The following is a 17,485-nucleotide window of genomic DNA, read 5'->3' as shown; positions in this document are numbered from 1 at the left end:
CCAAAGTTTATTGATAGTACTTCTGCTGCAAACCATGGTTCTGAAAGAATTCCAATTGATAATCCCAGTGGTAGCAGTGTAGTGCGTTCTGATGACATTATTAACAACACAGTAATGATTCCTGGTTGGTGGCATAATGCATTAACTGAAGAGGGTCAAGAATTTGAAAGTGCTGAAGAATTAAGGTTGGCGCTGACATACTATTCTCTGGCCAAAATGTTTGATTATGAGTTTAAAAAGAACGAACCAAAACGTATCCGTGTATATTGCCGATATAAAGAAACTTACGAGTGCCCATGGATGTTGTTTGCTTCACCTGTTAAGAATGAAAATAGGCTATCGATCAAGAAGTTTGTTAATGAACATACTTGTGGGCAGTACGGGCAAAATACAGGTCGTCCAAGGGCATCCCGTAAATTCATTGCAACACAGTTACAACCACTCCTGAAGGTCCGTACAGAAATCCGACCTGTTGATGTGCAAAAGGAGTTCCTCACAAACTACGGCCTTAGAATTGATTACAGTAAGATTTGGTGGGGGAAAGAGAGAGCACAGTAGAAGCTTTACGGGGATATATATGAGTCGTATGATCAACTACGATGGTAAATACTGAGCTTTATTATTATCTTGTTAAGTTTCAAAGTTTGCTTGTTAAAACAAATAGTTAACATGTTCCTTGTTAAGTTCATTGATAACATTGATAACATGTTAAGTTTCACCACTAACATGTTAACTTTCTCTGTTACATTGTTAAGTTACGCTGATAATTTGTTAACTTTTGTTAAGTTACCCCAATAATGTGTTAGCTTTTTTTGGTCGCTTGTTAAGCTACACGGATAACATGTTAACTTGTTGGTTTGTTTCTTCTTACACGACTAGGTATGAGCGCATGGTAAAAGAGACAAATCCCGGCAGTTACATACATGTTGACCAGAATGAGGGGAGGTTTTCGAGACTCTTTGTTTGTTATGCTGCATGCATCAAAGGTTTCTTGAGTGGATGCAGACCCCTTCTATTTTTGGACGGTACATTTTTGAAGGATCGATATAAAGGTATTCTCCTCTCGGCCATAGCATACGATGGGAACCAAGGTATATTTCCCTTAGCGTATTGCATATGTGATCAAGAGAATTTGATGAATTGGAAGTGGTTCCTCCAAGGTCTATGGTCCATACTTTATGAGAGGACTGACCCTTACAATCCTCCCCATCAATTGGTTATAATTTCTGATGCGGACAAAGGAATTAAAGAATCAGTAAAAGAGTATTTTCCAGAAGCTCTACACTCGAGGTGTGTTCTACATCTTGTTGAAAATTTCAGGTTAAAGCTTAAGGACTTGGGTATGAAGTCGAAGGACACTCATGTTCTGGGGAACTTACTCCAAAGTGCTTGTTATAAATACACAATAGCAAAATGGAATGAGTACATGAAAGAGATATATGACATGGATCCAAGGGCATACAACATTGCTATGAACTACTCTCCTGATCAATGGACAAATGCATTCTTCCTGGGAATAAGGTAACGTTATTTGGCTGTTCTATATCTATGCTAATGTATGAACTTATGCTATTTAGCATGTTATATTTGAATTTGTTAAATTCTATATCAGAGCTGTTAACTATATCAGAGTGGATAACATGTTAAGTCTTGTTGATAATATGTTAAGTCTCGTGGCTAACATGTTAACTCTTGTGGATAACATGTTAACTCTTGTTGATAACATGTTAACTCTTGTTGATAACATGTTAACTCTTGTTGATAACATGTTAACTCTTGTGGATAACATGTTAACTCTTGTTGATAACATGTTAACTGTTAAATGTTAACTATTATATGTAAACATGTTAACTGTAATTCAAAAAAAAATAAACTCTATTCAATTATTTGTGTCATCCCTTATTTATAACCTGTTAACTCTTATCTGTAAACTGTTAACTGTAATTCATATTATGTTAACCCTATTCAATTATTTGTTAACCCTTATTTGTGACCTGTTATAAAGTTATATATAATTTCAGGTATGGGCACGTAACATCTAATGTCGCTGAGTCTTTTAATAATTAGATAAGGAAAGCTAGAATGCTACGGATTCTACAAATGGTTGAGCATATTCGTAAACAGATAATGGTCCGAATGAGTAATCGCCGGTTACTTGCAGATAAATGGGTTGGATATCTCTGTCCAAAAGCAGAGATGGTGCTTAAAGAAAATATAGAGAAAGGTCGTCCATTGGATGTTAAGTAAGCTGCAGGTGACATATTTGAAGTGCAAGCACATAAAACTACCCGTGTTGATTTGGAGAAGAAGACATGCACTTGTCGTGCTTGGGATGTCATGCGGATTCCGTGTAAACATGCATGTGCAGTCATCTCGTACATGAAGAGAGACATTTATCAATATTGCGATTGGTTTATGTCCATAGAAGCATTTAAAAAGAGCTATGACCCGATTCTCTTTTCTATACCAGATTATGAGAAACGAAGCGTGCCAAGGGATGAGATCGAGCTACTTCCATCACATACTATCAAGCGTGCCAAGGGATGAGATCGAGCTACTTCCATCACATACTATCAAAAGAAAGGGGAGAAATAAAACACGACGTATCAACAACCAAACAGTGTACAAACGACCTTTGAAATGCTCTCGATGCCACACCGAAGGCCATAACCGCGCATCTTGCAATGAACCGATCGCCGATTGATATGAGTTGCGGATTTGCCGAAACACTTTTGGGTGTATGTAATACTTTTGTAGTTAACTGTTTATATGAACTGAAACATATTTGGGTGTTTGTAATACTTTTGTAGTTAACTGTATGTTTGGGTGTTTGTAATACTTTTGTAGTTAACTGTTTATATGAACTGAAATATATCTATGCCAATGTGAATTATAATGAAAATGTTATCTTACTTGGGTCTGTAAAGTTACTCAGTTAGATTGTTAAGTTACAGTTAACATATAAAATTTTCTTGACAGGTTATTAAGCTAAACTTATTACATGTTAACTCTTGTAAATAACATGATGGATAACATGTTAACTCTTGTTGTAAACATGTTAACTCTTAACGCTAATATGTTAACTCTTGTGGCAAACATGTTAACTCTTGCTGCAAACATGTTAACTCTTGTTGAAAACATGTTAACTCTTGTGGCAAACATGTTAACTCTTGTATCAAACATGTTAATTTTTATTACAAACATGTTAATTTTTGTCGCTAACATGTTAAACTCTTGCTGATAACATGTTAACTTTTGTAGGAAATATGTTAATTTTCTTTGATAACTGTTAACTCTTTGTCATAACATGTTAACTCTCGTAAGTAACATGTTAACTATTGTGGAAAACAAGTAAACATATAAAATAAACTCTATGCCAATGTGAATTATAATGAAAATGTTAACTTATTTGGTCTGTAAAATTACTCAGTTAAATTGTTAAGTTACAGTTAACATATAAAGTATTTTTGGAAGGTTATTAAGCTATACCTATTAAATGTTATCTCTTGTAAATAACATGTTGGGTAACACGTTAACTCTTATAGCTAATATGTTAACTCTTATAGCAAACATGTTAACTTTTTTGGCAAACATGTTAACTCTTGTGAAAAACATGTTAACTCTTGTTGCAAACATGTTAATTCTTGTGGCAAACATGTTAACTTTTGTTGCAACCATGTTAACTTTTGTAACTAACATGTTAACTCTTGTGGATAACATGTTAACTTTTGTTGGAAATATGTTAACTTTCTTAGATAACATGTTAACTATTGTGGATAATATGTTAACTTTTGTCAGACATATGTTAACTTTCTTTGATAAAATGTTAACTATTTGATCAAACGTGTTAACTCTCGTTAGTAACATGTTAACTATTGTTAATAAAAAATAAACTCTTGGCGATAACATGTTAACCCTTGTTGATACATGTTAACTCTTGATGATAAAATATAAAATCTTGTTGTCATCATGTTGACTCTTGTGGTTATCGGTGTATATGAACTGAAATATGTTTGGGTGTTTGTAATATTTTTATAGTTAACTGTGTACATGAACTGAAATATATCTATGCCAATGTGAATTATAATGAAAATGTTAACTGACTTGGTCTGTAAAGTTACTCAGTTAAATTGTTAAGTTACAGTTAACATATAAAATATTTTTGGAAGGTTATTAAGCTATACCTATTAAATGTTAACTATTGTAAATAACATGTTGGGTAACACGTTAACTCTTATAGCTAATATGTTAACTCTTGTAGTAAACATGTTAACTCTTTTGGCAAACATGTTAACTCTTATAGTAAACATGTTACCTCTTGTAAAAAACATGTTAACTTTTATCGCTAACATGTTAACTTTTGTTGATAACATGTTAATTTTTGTAGAAAATATGTTAACTTTTTTTGATAACTGTTAACTCTTTGCCATAACATGTTAACTCTCGTAAGTAACATGTTAACTATTGTGGAAAACAAGTAAACATATAAAGTAAACTCTATGCCAATGTGAATTATAATGAAAATGTTAACTTATTTGGTCTGTAAAGTTACTCAGTTAAATTGTTTCTATGCCAATGTGAATTATAATGAAAATGTTAACTTATTTGGTCTGTAAAGTTACTCAGTTAAATTGTTAAGTTACAGTTAACATATAAAGTATTTTTGGAAGGTTATTAAGCTATACCTATTAAATGTTAACTATTGTAAATAACATGTTGGGTAACACGTTAACTCTTATAGCTAATATGTTAACTCTTGTAGTAAACATGTTAACTCTTTTGGCAAACATGTTAACTCTTATAGTAAACATGTTACCTCTTGTAAAAAACATGTTAACTTTTATCGCTAACATGTTAACTTTTGTTGATAACATGTTAATTTTTGTAGAAAATATGTTAACTTTTTTTGATAACTGTTAACTCTTTGCCATAACATGTTAACTCTCGTAAGTAACATGTTAACTATTGTGGAAAACAAGTAAACATATAAAGTAAACTCTATGCCAATGTGAATTATAATGAAAATGTTAACTTATTTGGTCTGTAAAGTTACTCAGTTAAATTGTTAAGTTACAGTTAACATATAAAGTATTTTTGGAATGTTATTAAGCTATACCTATTAAATGTTAACTCTTATAAATAACATATTGGGTAACATGTTAACTCTTTTTGCAATCATGTTAACTCTTATTGCTAATATGTTAACTCTTGTCTAAAACATGTTAATTTTTACCGCAAACATGTTAACTCTTATGGCATACATGTTAACTCTTGTGGCATACATGTTAACTCTTGTAGCAAACATGTTAACTCTTGTCGCAGACGTTAACTCTTGTTTCAAACAAGTTAACTTTATTCGCTAACATGTTAATCCTTACTGATAACATGTTAACCCTTGTAAAAAACATGTTAACTCTTGATGATAACATGTTAACTTTATCCGTATACGGTATTATTTAATAAGTGAACCTGACATGTTATAAACTTTCTTCATATTTAACAAGTGAAGCTGACATGATGTAATTGTTAACTTACGCATCTAACATGTTAACTTTCTCCGGGCACTAGTTCATTAGCTGTTAATACACCATACAAGCTGAAAATTATGAATTCCTATTTCTGAATTCCCAGCCTTCTTTTATTAGTTCCGCAGCAAGCCTTGCACGCACTACCGCAGACGAATCATCGGCGGGCGTAACATGCAGAACATCACTTTGTTGTAGGATAGTCCGTACATAAAGGTATACGTATATCCCACAATCGTAGCTACAAATAATAAAACATAAATACATATTACAGGTCAGTTTTGAAGACGAAAATTCTTTAATAAAATAAGGTTCATATGTTAATGTACCTTCCCTTTTGAGACTCGCATGGGATTTCCTTATATTTAAATGCCCTACACACCTTTTCAAGATCGAATGCGGCCTTCATATGGTCCATGAAGTTTATAATTTTGTTAACGGGCTCAAGGTAAGCAGAGGGAGTTACCGAACTATAGTGCAACGCTAAATTTTCATTCAATCTAACTTCGACACAATGCCAATGGTCATGACGAACAATTGGCAATATGAGTATTGATCGGCCATCGGCAATATGTTGTATATAAAGTTCATATAGTTCATATAGCCGCAGATGAGCCTGGTCTCCATAGAGTGAATGCTGTTACACAAAATTAACACATTAAGAAAGAGCGGCCTTTAATATGTGAACATGGTTCAAGTTCATATAGTTAACTTTTTTGGAAAACATGTTAACTCTTGTGGAGAACATGTTAACTTTTGTGAAAAACATGTTAACTCTTGTGGAGAACATGTTAATTCTTGCTGAAAACATGTTAACTCTTGTGGAGAACATGTTAACTTTTGTGGAAACATGTTAATTTTTGTTGAAAACATGTTAACTCTTGTTGTTAATATGTTAACTCTTTGTAGTTAACATGTGAACTCTTGTGGCTATATGTTAACTCTTATAGATAACATGTTAACTTTTGTTGAAAAAATGTTAACTTTTGTGGATAACATGTTAACTATTCTGGTTAACATGTTAAATATAAGAGCTTATCTGTTAACTAATTATATGAGGATTGGCCTTACGCAGAAATATGTAGATACAATCTCGTACTGCTTGTTTAATTCAGCGTTCTCTGGTAACTGCAGCCATAGCCGTAATCTATCTAAGAATACCTCTGTTACTTTGTCATCGAGTCTTCCCCCGCGGATCATGTACAGTAGTTCGGGGTATGTAATTGCGCTGTTATCAGTAGTTATGACATATACGTACCTTGACAAGCAATAAGTTATGGAGGGTTAAAATTTAAAACATGAAAGCTAACATCTAAACACACAAACATAACAAGCAAAAAACAGAGTTTCACAGTTAATATTAAAGAGTTAGCATTAAATTACTTAACATGTTAACTGTCGTAGATAACATGTTAACTGTCGTGGATAACATGTAAATACTTGTTGCTAACGTGTTAACTCTTGATGATAATATGTTAACTCTCGCGGCTAACCTGTTAACTCTTGTGTATAACATGTTAACTCTTGTCGCTAACCTGTTAAGTCTAGTGGATAACATGTTAACTATTGTTGCTAACATGTTAACTCTTGTTGTTAACATGTTAACACTCGTGGTTAACATGTTAACCCTTGTTGCTTAAATTTAAACGTGAAAGCTTTACATTTTGAAATCAGCATTTACGGGCTACATTTCTCCTTGCAGTACTGCTCGAGCCATTTGTTCTCCTCAGCTGAGAGTTTCCCTGCAACATTTTTTGGTATTCTGTAGTTATGTACAAAAGCCTCAGCGCTATCTAACACTCGTAAGCTAAACGTGCCTACATCAGGGATACCCTCATTCACCTCTTTTAAGGCAGCACGATCCACATCTGTTAAATACGTGCTTTTTAGCACATCCCACTTGCCAACACTGTCGTCATGGTAAACTGTTATTTTCTTTGGGGTGTCACCAACAACAATGGGTTCATCTTTGTGCTCACCATCTTTTAACTTCAATCCCTTAGCCCTCGGTTTCTTATCCTCAGTAAATGGTGTCCTAACCAGTTTACCTTTCTTGGTTGCTCTTTTGCTTGGAGCTCTACTCCTATAACCCACATATTTTTTGCTCACCGGCTTCCTCGGCCTCTTCGATCCTTCGCTGAGTGGAACTCTCTCAACCACACCTTCCTCCTCCTGCACCATCTGCTTGTCCTCCTCATCCTTGATCACCTCGTCTCTCTCTTCGCTCTTGCCCATTTCCTCGACAACTTCATTCTTGGTAACATCGTCTCTCTCTCCTTTCGAGCCCTCTTCATCCTCAACCATCTGCTTGTCCTCCTCATCCTTGGTCACTTCTTCTCTCTCTTCGTTCTTGCCCATTTCCTCGACACCTTCATTCATGGTGACGTCGTCTCTCTCTCCATAGTTGTCCTCTCCATCGATTTCATGCTTGTCCTCTTCTTCTTCTTCCACTGTAGGGTTTCCTTTCAGCTGCTGTGCAATAAGCTTCTTCACATTGTTCTTTAAAATCAAGGGATCTACTATGTCACAAGATTCGTCCAACCCCTTAACCTTTTCGTTAAGTCTACGAATCTCGTCCATGAAAGTTTGACAATACAATTTCTTCGAGACCCTCAGTGTACGGCAAAGTCTCTGGTTTACTTTAGCAGCATTTCTCCAAAATTGCAGTTGCTCCTCAACCGGTAACGTTTCAATCTCATCTTCCCTTTCGAAAGCCTCATCAATGGCTTTTGACATTATCTATAATTTAGAAATAACAAAGAGTTAAAATCAAGTTTATAAAGGTTAACAGTAAGTGGTCCACAATTGACACAGATAATTAAAGGTTCTTCAATCATCTATAGGTAACATGTTAACTCTTGCTGCTAACATGTTAACTCTCTCTGGTAACATGTTAACTCTTGTAGCTAACATGTTAACTCTTGTGATAATATGTTAACTCTTGTTGAGAACATGTTAACTCTTGTAGAAAACATGTTAACTCTTGTTGCTAACATGTTAACTCTTGTGCATACATGTTAACACTTGTAGAAAACATGTTATCTATTGTTGGTAACATGTTAACTGTTGTAGAAAACATGTTATCTATTGTTGCTAACATGTTAACTGTTGTAGAAAACATGTTATCTATTGTTGCTAACATGTTATGTATTCTTGTGATAATATTTAGCACCTTAGAACTTACCAAACCTATTGACCATCTCTTCTCATGTTCCTTCTCTTCTTCCTTCTTTTCAACCTTCTTTTCTTCTTCAATCTTCCTCTTCCTTACTGCTGCTTTCTTGGCCTCCCTATGTACGACTGGAAATTGTGGTACAATCCCTTCCCTTCTAAGCCTCATCAATGGCCTTCTGATTGGATATTTCTCATCGGATGGGCCAATTTCAGCTATTGGTTTTTGTACAACCTGGATGCTAGCTTTTGCAGCCTTGGCAACTATTGTTCTATTTCTAAAAGATCCATACTTCTCACCAATCTTCACCCAGTTAGTGAGGGGTGGTTTGGATCTATTGCTCAAGGCATATCTTTTAATCCCCGTCATTTCATAATACCATAGCTGCAAGCAATTAATACATGTTAGTATGCAATACTCCCAGTCATTTCATAGTACCATAGCTGCAAACAATTAATACATGTTAGTATGCAATACTAATCTTTTAAACATGAATATAGTTAACAGAACTGAACTGAAATATAGTTAACACTGACAACACCAACTTTAATACTGGAAACACTATAGTTAACATGAACCTAAATATAGTTAACCAGATCCTTAGAATAGTTAACATGAACCAGTAAGCCTTAATGATTTCTTGACGTAAGTTGACAGAATACAAGCACGCGTTCACATGCACAGGTTAATCCAACTTACAGGGATCAAAGGCATGCATCCAGGTACATAGCTTACTCCTGACCTGTGCAGACCTTCCCTGGCAATCTTAATTCCTTTCTTCGTCTGATCATAGATGTATTTCCCCCAGGCCACATTCCTCACTCTTTCAATTGAATCAACATATTTGAACAAGAGCCTTGGGATGCCTTGGACACTGCTAGGGCACCACATCATTGAACATTGATAAAGTATCTGCAGTAACACAAAATCTTCAATATCCTTCTTCTTTCTTGATTCAACAAGAGATTGCAGTAGCTCTTCCACATATCGCCGCATATTCTTCGTTGATTTCTTTGTGGTTCTAGTAAAATGTTCATCAAAATACTCCACCCAAAGCCTAGGGAAAGGATCTCTATTATTGTAAATTATTTCCCCATCAATTGGAAAACCTGTATGTTCATGCACCCAGTCCATATCAAAATTAACAATCTTTTCTCTCCCACTTTCGGCATCGGGCAGAGAAAACGCCACTTCATTACCCTTATAGTGTCTCAATACAAGTTCCAGCGTGGGTCGATCTACTGCTGGGGGGCCAAACTTTACATAATGCTGGAATGTACACCCTTGGTATGCATCACAATGACACTGTCGCATTCTCGGTTCGAGGACTTTCATAAATTTACAATATGCGGTGAAACTAGCAGTGGGTCTAATTTTAGCAGCACCTGACTTTTTCCTGTATTATAATTAAACATTTAACATCAACAACACTTGACATCCAACATCCAATAGTTAACATGCAACAATGAACTGTAACAGTTACACTATAATCCTTAACAAACAACAGCCAAACTTAATATTAATAAGAGGTATATAGTTCACATTTAACATTAAGGTATCAGTTAACATGTCCTTCGACCAATGTCCAGGCATATAGTTCACAATTCAACTTCAATCTCTTAACATCTATGTAAATTGGAAAATATAACATATAACATTATCTTACTTCTTTATGGATTTTTGTGGTGCGTTTAGTGAACTTGTAATTTTTCTTTTTCTCCTTACACCCATCTGGAAACTCAACAATGTTTGGGTGGCTTCATCGGTGCTGCCATTCCCTGATGATCGAGAATGAGTGGATGACGACTTGGAGGCAGGGTAGGATGTGAGAGAATTGCTGCCACGGTCGGTCTCAGATTACAAAGGGGGGTCTTCGTCGGTCTTGGAAGGCGAGGGAGGATCTTCGTCGGTCTTGGAAGGCGACGGCGAGTCTTCTCGCTCGTCGTTCATTGGTGCATGTTCCTGATGTTGCAGCGGCGGCGGAGGATGGTGAACAACTTCAAACTCGTTCGTCGATTTTTTCTCCATCTGCGATCTGGTTTCGACCTAACCCTAGAAGCGGATTTTGGTTTTTCGCCGGAGAGAAAGTCAGAGACAGAGTGCGGGAGGGAGAGAGGAGAGAGAGAGAGAGAGAGCGCCTCGATAGTAGCGGAGTGGGCAGCACCGTTACCAACGCACGGAGGCTGTAGCAGAGTGGGCGGGAAGGGTAGATTCGGGATTCTGAGTTTTGAGTGAGCTGGAGGGACTGAAATGAAGTTTTGGAGTGTATTTTGGGTTTATACCAAACATTAAAAGTACAGGGAGCTGTTGCACATTGTTTTTCCAATTTTGGGGCCTTGAAGCAATTTTTCCTTTTTTTTTAAATACTTTTTTATAGCTTTAAAAAGACACTTTTGAATATTGAAATTTTTTTGATTCAACGATGAGTGGATATCTCGAAATGATTTAGATCCAATACCATAGCGTGGAACTCGGAGATAATTGGAAGCAAATTTTTTATATATATTATCAACCTGTTGTTCGTATGTCGCTGATTTCATGAATTAGAAAAAAACTTATTAGCTGACCTTACTCCAACAAAAAAATCACAATATTATTATAAGTTTCCTTCCGTAGAAGTCGACAGTCACATTGTTCAGTGTTATAATTGTTGATAATAAAGAAACAATAAAATAAAATAATATAAAAGCAAACAGTATTTTCATTGTCATTCTCAATTATCATGGCTAGTTAGAACTTAATACCTAATAAGTTTCCCCTAGCTTTTGCTTATAGAACTTATAGAACTTTACTTGCTTTTGGTAGCACTTATATACGCTAAACAACACTTAAATACCTTATAGTTTCTCTTCTTTAGCACATATGTATCCTCAGTTATACTTTGTAACATTTATATACTCTTAATTGGTCAAAATTGGCACTTTAATACCTTATATTTTGCAAACGTGAAAGTTTTAATCTGAAAGTTCTCATATAACATTCATATGTTAATTTTGGAGCTTTCTAACCATAAATATATATTACATTACTATTAAACTTACCCAAATTCTAATTTACATGCATCATAATTCTATTTCAAAAATAGAATTTTAAAAGATTTAACAATGAATTCAACGAACTTAGTAGAGAAAAAACTATAAGAATAGCTTATAAATATTATATGCGAAGTTTTAAATAAAAATTGTCATGTTTGCAAAACATGTGGTATTAATATGAAAACTTTGACTAACTCAAGGTATATAATTGCTACGAAATACAACTGAGGGTATATGAGTGCTAATAGTGTGAAGCTATAAGGTATTTAAGTGCCATTTAGCCACTTACATATCCTAAAGTTTTTATAAAATATACTTTAATACCTTATGTTATGTAAATATGAGAATTTTTCCATCTAAATTTGCCATGTGGCACTCCAAACTAATTCTAGAACTTTCTAAGCCTTAATTCTTATTGAAATTATTATTAACCACACCAAAATTCTGTTTAAAAATATAATCATGGTAAATTTCAAATAGGATCGAGACATTTTTAACATTAAAATTAAGAAACATTGCACATTTGAAAATTAGTTTGTGAATGTCACACGAAAAACTTTAGGATAAAATTTTTCATGTTTTAATAGCAAAGGCTATTAAGAGTCAGTTTGGCAATCTTCTCAAATCTTGGTTAGAAACAATCTTGGCCCATTTTTTAGAAGATCTACTTTTTTTAAATTTTGGTTGGGTTTTTTTTTTTTTTTTTTTGGGGTTTCCATTTTTTAGAAGATCTACTTTTTTTAAATTTTGGTTGGGTTTTTTTTTTTTTTTTTGTGGGGCTTGGGGTTGGATAAAAAGAACTAGTTTAAGAAGTTAGTTTTGGCCTAGGAAAAACTGTGTCAACATTGGTCTTGTTTTTCTCAAACACATTTCATCACAAAATGATTCCAAGTTCAAACTTGGTCCCATCTTTATTGGTTGCCAAACGAACAAATTTTGAATTAGACCTATTCCCAAAAAAAATATCAAAATAAATCTAGGCCCAAAATATTTATCAAAATAGACCTAGTTTCTGCTACGTTGTTGAAATTAGGTTGATTTTGATAAATATTTTGGGAACTAGGTTGATTTAAAAAAATTCATAAACTCTATGGGATGGGGAATCCCGGAGAGTTTAACACACAATTTAACTTCACGGGATTGCTAATTTTTTATTACCAAAATCGACCTAGTTTTGCTAATGTCGCTAAAAGTAGGTTGGTTTTGATAAGTATTTTGCAAGCAGGTCGAAATTGATAATTTTATTTTTGAAAAAGTCTATTTTAAAAATTTGTTCATTGCCAAACACACCCTAAAACTCAAATTTTAAAAAATTTAGGATATGTAAATCCTTCTAAAAAACAAATGAGGATATATAAATGCAAACAAGGGAACTATATAAGGTGCCTAGATGCCAGTTATTTCTATCCTTCGGATCGAAAGCTATAAGGGCCTGTTTGACTGAGGGTTTTTTGGGGTTGTAATACTATAGGTTTCAGCCCGCTACAGTATTACAACAAAAACGTGTGTTTACTTGGTTAAATGGGGGGGCTATTGGGGCAGCTACTGTAGCTGAGTTGGTGGCCCCTAGTTAATTCCCAGCAAAAGCTCATTTTTAGAGTGAAGTTACTATAGTCATCAAACAAAGCAGAACCACCTGACTTCGTATTACTGTAGCAATCACCCGATTTACAAAAGAATGTCCAAATAGTCCCTGAACCAACCGACAACATATATAAAAAAATAAAAAAATAAAAAAAACACCCCCCCCCCCCNAAAAAAAAAAAAAAACCCCCCCCCCCCCCACACACACCCCCACCCACACAAAAATAAAATAATACAAAACCCAGCGACCTAGTACCTATTCTTCTACTAGTTTTTATGCACGTGCAGTGCACGTGGTAAAAATATCAAAATATTTTTTTATATTTATTTTGTTACTATAAATAAGTCAGATTTATCTTGCGTTCAAATATGTAAAATTAAATTATTAGATTTACTATTGTTTTATTTAAATATTATTAAAAATCAATGTAATGGATTTTTAAGCTAAACTGAGATGATGTACCTAACCGGGATATTGTAATTTTCTTATTGTATTGAAAAGAGAATTGCACAGTATTTTTGGATATTATAAGCTTAATTGAGACATCTTAATTGATTTCTTAAGAAAAAATATGAATTGACATAATAATATCTTCAAGTAGAATAGGAAAAGAAAATAAAGTAAATTAATACTTTATGTCATATTCCAAACTCTACTAATCCCAAGATATAATATGGAGTCAAGCATGAATAACAATATCATTATGAACTAATGTTCTAGTAAAAAAAAACCATATTTCTTATTACATTGAAAATAAAATTGCACAACACATTAGGACATTATAAGCTCATATTTTGTAATAAACAATTGTACGAAACCATAATAATCATATAAAAATAAATTACAAGGAATGGTTCCGAGATACCTCTTCTTACATGAGATAATAAAAATCAACCTATACAATAATATGCATTATTGAAAACCAGTAGGATTTGAGCAAACCCATAAAGAAATTTATAATGAAGCTCAAAGAAACATGAATATTTTAATCAAGTACGCATTGCAGAACATTGTAGTCAGAGAGTAATTATCCAAAAGCAGTAAGATTAGAGCAAACTTATAAACAAATTTAGAACGAACTCGAAGGAACATGAAGATTTTAAACAATTGCGCATCGTAGAACTTTACAATTAGAGAATAATTATCCAAAAACAGTAGGATTAGAGCAATCCCATACAGAAACTTACAATAAAATTTGAAGAACAAAACATATCAATTACAAAAAAGTCAGGGAAAGACATCTATAATTATCCAAAAGCAGTAATAAAAAGACAAAAACTAAATAATAATGGTAACTATAGTATACTTTTATGTGATGAAAGCAATCACATAAGCATACAAAACTACTAATAATGTTGTATGAAAATCCCTTATAAAAATTCCTAATTCTACTAAAAAATTAAGATATAATATAAAATGATCAAAAAATATTATCCTTTATTATTTTTGTTTCATAGTTTAATTGAACCGAGATCAATCTTTCTCCACTTTTATCTTTTTTCTGGGTAATTCTAGAGTAACATCTTCATCATCTACGTCGATTGTAATATCAAGTTGGAGTTAGATTTCTTGTGCTATTATATTTCCTTTGCCTCGTTCATCTTTTGTTTTTTCATCTAACTTCACCAAGAATTTGAACGTTTTTTCGATGTTCAACACAAATTTCTAGAATTATAGACTCTGATTATTTTTCTGTTTCAATGAGAACAAATGTTATTTTAATATATATGAATTTTTTTTGATTTTCTAAATTATTACTTGAATAGAATTAGGAATTACCTTTTTTCTGTAATGGATTTTTTTTGTGTACATCCAATAAGAATTTTTGCTGCATCAAATAGTGTTACTCTTGCATTATCCGTGCTATTTTCTACAAGAATCTTAACTAGGTACCTGTAGTTTTCATTGTTGATTTCTGGAGATAGTTAATATTATATTTTAATATGTTCATGCCATAAAAAAAGATATATTACTTAACCTTGATACTGAGTCATCAATGATTCTGCGACATTTATCATTCAGACACTCTTTACTAACATCTTTATCTACTTTCTTGTTGTAGCCTTTGCATGCATAGAACCATGACTCGAGTCTATTCAAAATAGTAGTTATCTTTGCCTTAAATGTACTATAGCGTGTCTGTATATTGACAAAATTTAGTTAGATTTAAATGTGTTAATAAGAATATGTTTCTAATATTGTACATGTATCGAATTCTGTGATGTATGCATAATATCACTAATTTGAATTTCTTTTGCATTTATAAAAAAACGTTGATGGAGATCCTTTTGTTTTTGCGGTTTCTTCCAAATGAAACCTAAATATTAGATTAGAATATAATACTATTTCATTATTGCGTTATATAAAAGTATGCTTGTTCTACTTACCATTCCCTTAATTCTTTAGCTAGTTGTATTTTTGGGTTGATACATGTTGTTGATATAATTTGCAATGATATGCTTATCTCCCCTACAAAATTGAGATAATTATTGGATGAATTTTATGTTTAGCTAGCTGTCTTTAATAAGAATTTTAGTAATAAATTATGTACATTTATATATAGAGATTTTAAAATCTGATAATGCTATTATAGGATTATCTTTGATTTCGGCTTTAAGAATTGATCCTTTATTTGTAGCCAAATCTCCAAATAAAGTTGCGCGCATAGTCATTTCACTGTATATGAAAAAAAAGTACGTTAATCTTATTTTTTTTCTTATGATATTGGAAATAAGTATCATGAATATACTTTTTATCCATTAGCATGATTTTCCTCTTATTGTCTGGTTTGTTATGTTTTGTAATATAGTTGATCACCGGTTTCACGTTAGTTGTTATTGCAAGAATATCTGCAAGTAATTTTATAAATTTTTTATGATTCTATAAATTAACGTCTCATTTTGTATTGAAGATTAAAGTAAGAAATTTATAAGTACTTACTAATTTTTGTTGCATCTTTCATGAAAAATACTTCTTCAAATGAGGCTTCAATATGTTCTCCAAGTGGAAACATGTTGGTGCTTCTTTGATATATACGTCTTTTGTTAATTCAAGTGATTTGTGGATACTTGGAAAAGCTTGATTTATCCCTTTCACTTCTCCATTTGAAATAAAAATAATTTGATTCTTTCGAAGCATATCTATAAACGTTTTGATAGTCTCTCCGTGCATAACTCTATGTATTTTGTTACCCTGCAAATATTATTAACACCAGAGATAAATGTTTGGAAAATATAATTAATTAATACTAAGCTATAAATTATATTTTAATTAGTTATATGTAAAAAGGAAAACAACATAAAAAGGCATTCTGAAAGTTATTAGGATTTTAATGAAATTTACCGAATAGATAATGACAATCACAAAAAAATACAAGCTGAATTATAAACGCTGATATTATGGAAATAACAAAAAAAATGCAATCTTTTCTCCCTTTTCTTCTATTACAGATAAAAACTTTCATAACCCAAGCGGTAATATTTATCTTCAGAACTATGCTTGGAGGCTCTAGTACAATATCTAAAACCAATTCTAAATCAAACTCCAGAATAGTGGTAATCGTCACATTTTCAAATTCTCTGATAATTTTATATCTCTTTGCATAAGTAATGAATGAGCTTATTATGTATTCTCAAGGTAGGATCTCACGATACATGGTGTCAGTTAATGACGTTGTACTAATTGAGGAGAGAAGACCTCGTATTAAAAGACTCCAAATTAATATAATGAAAATAAAATGTGTAGAATGTACACCAGCGAGCAGAACCACCTGACTTCGTATTACTGCAGCAATCACCCGGTTTAAAAAAAAAATGTCCAAATAGTCCCTGAACCAACCGACAACATATATAAAAAAAATACGAAAAAAACAACCCCCAACAAAATAAAATAATACAAAACCCGGCGACCTAGTACGTATTCTTCTATTGTCCACTCATTTCCCATATAAAAAAATTAGAAAAACCCAACCGTCCAATTAAATCCAACGGTGCCAACCTCAGATATTTCCTTCTCTCCTCCGAACAAACCGGAGCTCAGACTCATTAACCGGCCACAGCCGGTCACCTGTCCGAAACCAAAAACAGTCACGTTTCTCGTTTTAGCCCCTCTATAAATCCCTTGTCATTTTTGGCAACCTATGATCTGATACCGTCCTTTCCTCTATAAC

The 17,485-nt window shown here is 33.1% G+C and overlaps 1 protein-coding gene across 1 annotated transcript; it reads left to right on the top strand.

The window, feature by feature from the left end:
* Positions 890-2,247, top strand: LOC109841502. The gene is made up of 3 exons (XM_020410467.1): positions 890-1,521; positions 2,022-2,031; positions 2,125-2,247. The coding sequence occupies exons 1-3, from the start codon at positions 890-892 to the stop codon at positions 2,245-2,247; spliced, it is 765 nt and encodes a 254-aa protein (XP_020266056.1).

Source organism: Asparagus officinalis, chromosome 5, assembly GCF_001876935.1.
Source record: "Asparagus officinalis chromosome 5, Aspof.V1, whole genome shotgun sequence".
Lineage (NCBI taxonomy): Eukaryota > Viridiplantae > Streptophyta > Magnoliopsida > Asparagales > Asparagaceae > Asparagus > Asparagus officinalis.
This window is presented reverse-complemented; position numbering and strand designations above follow the sequence as displayed.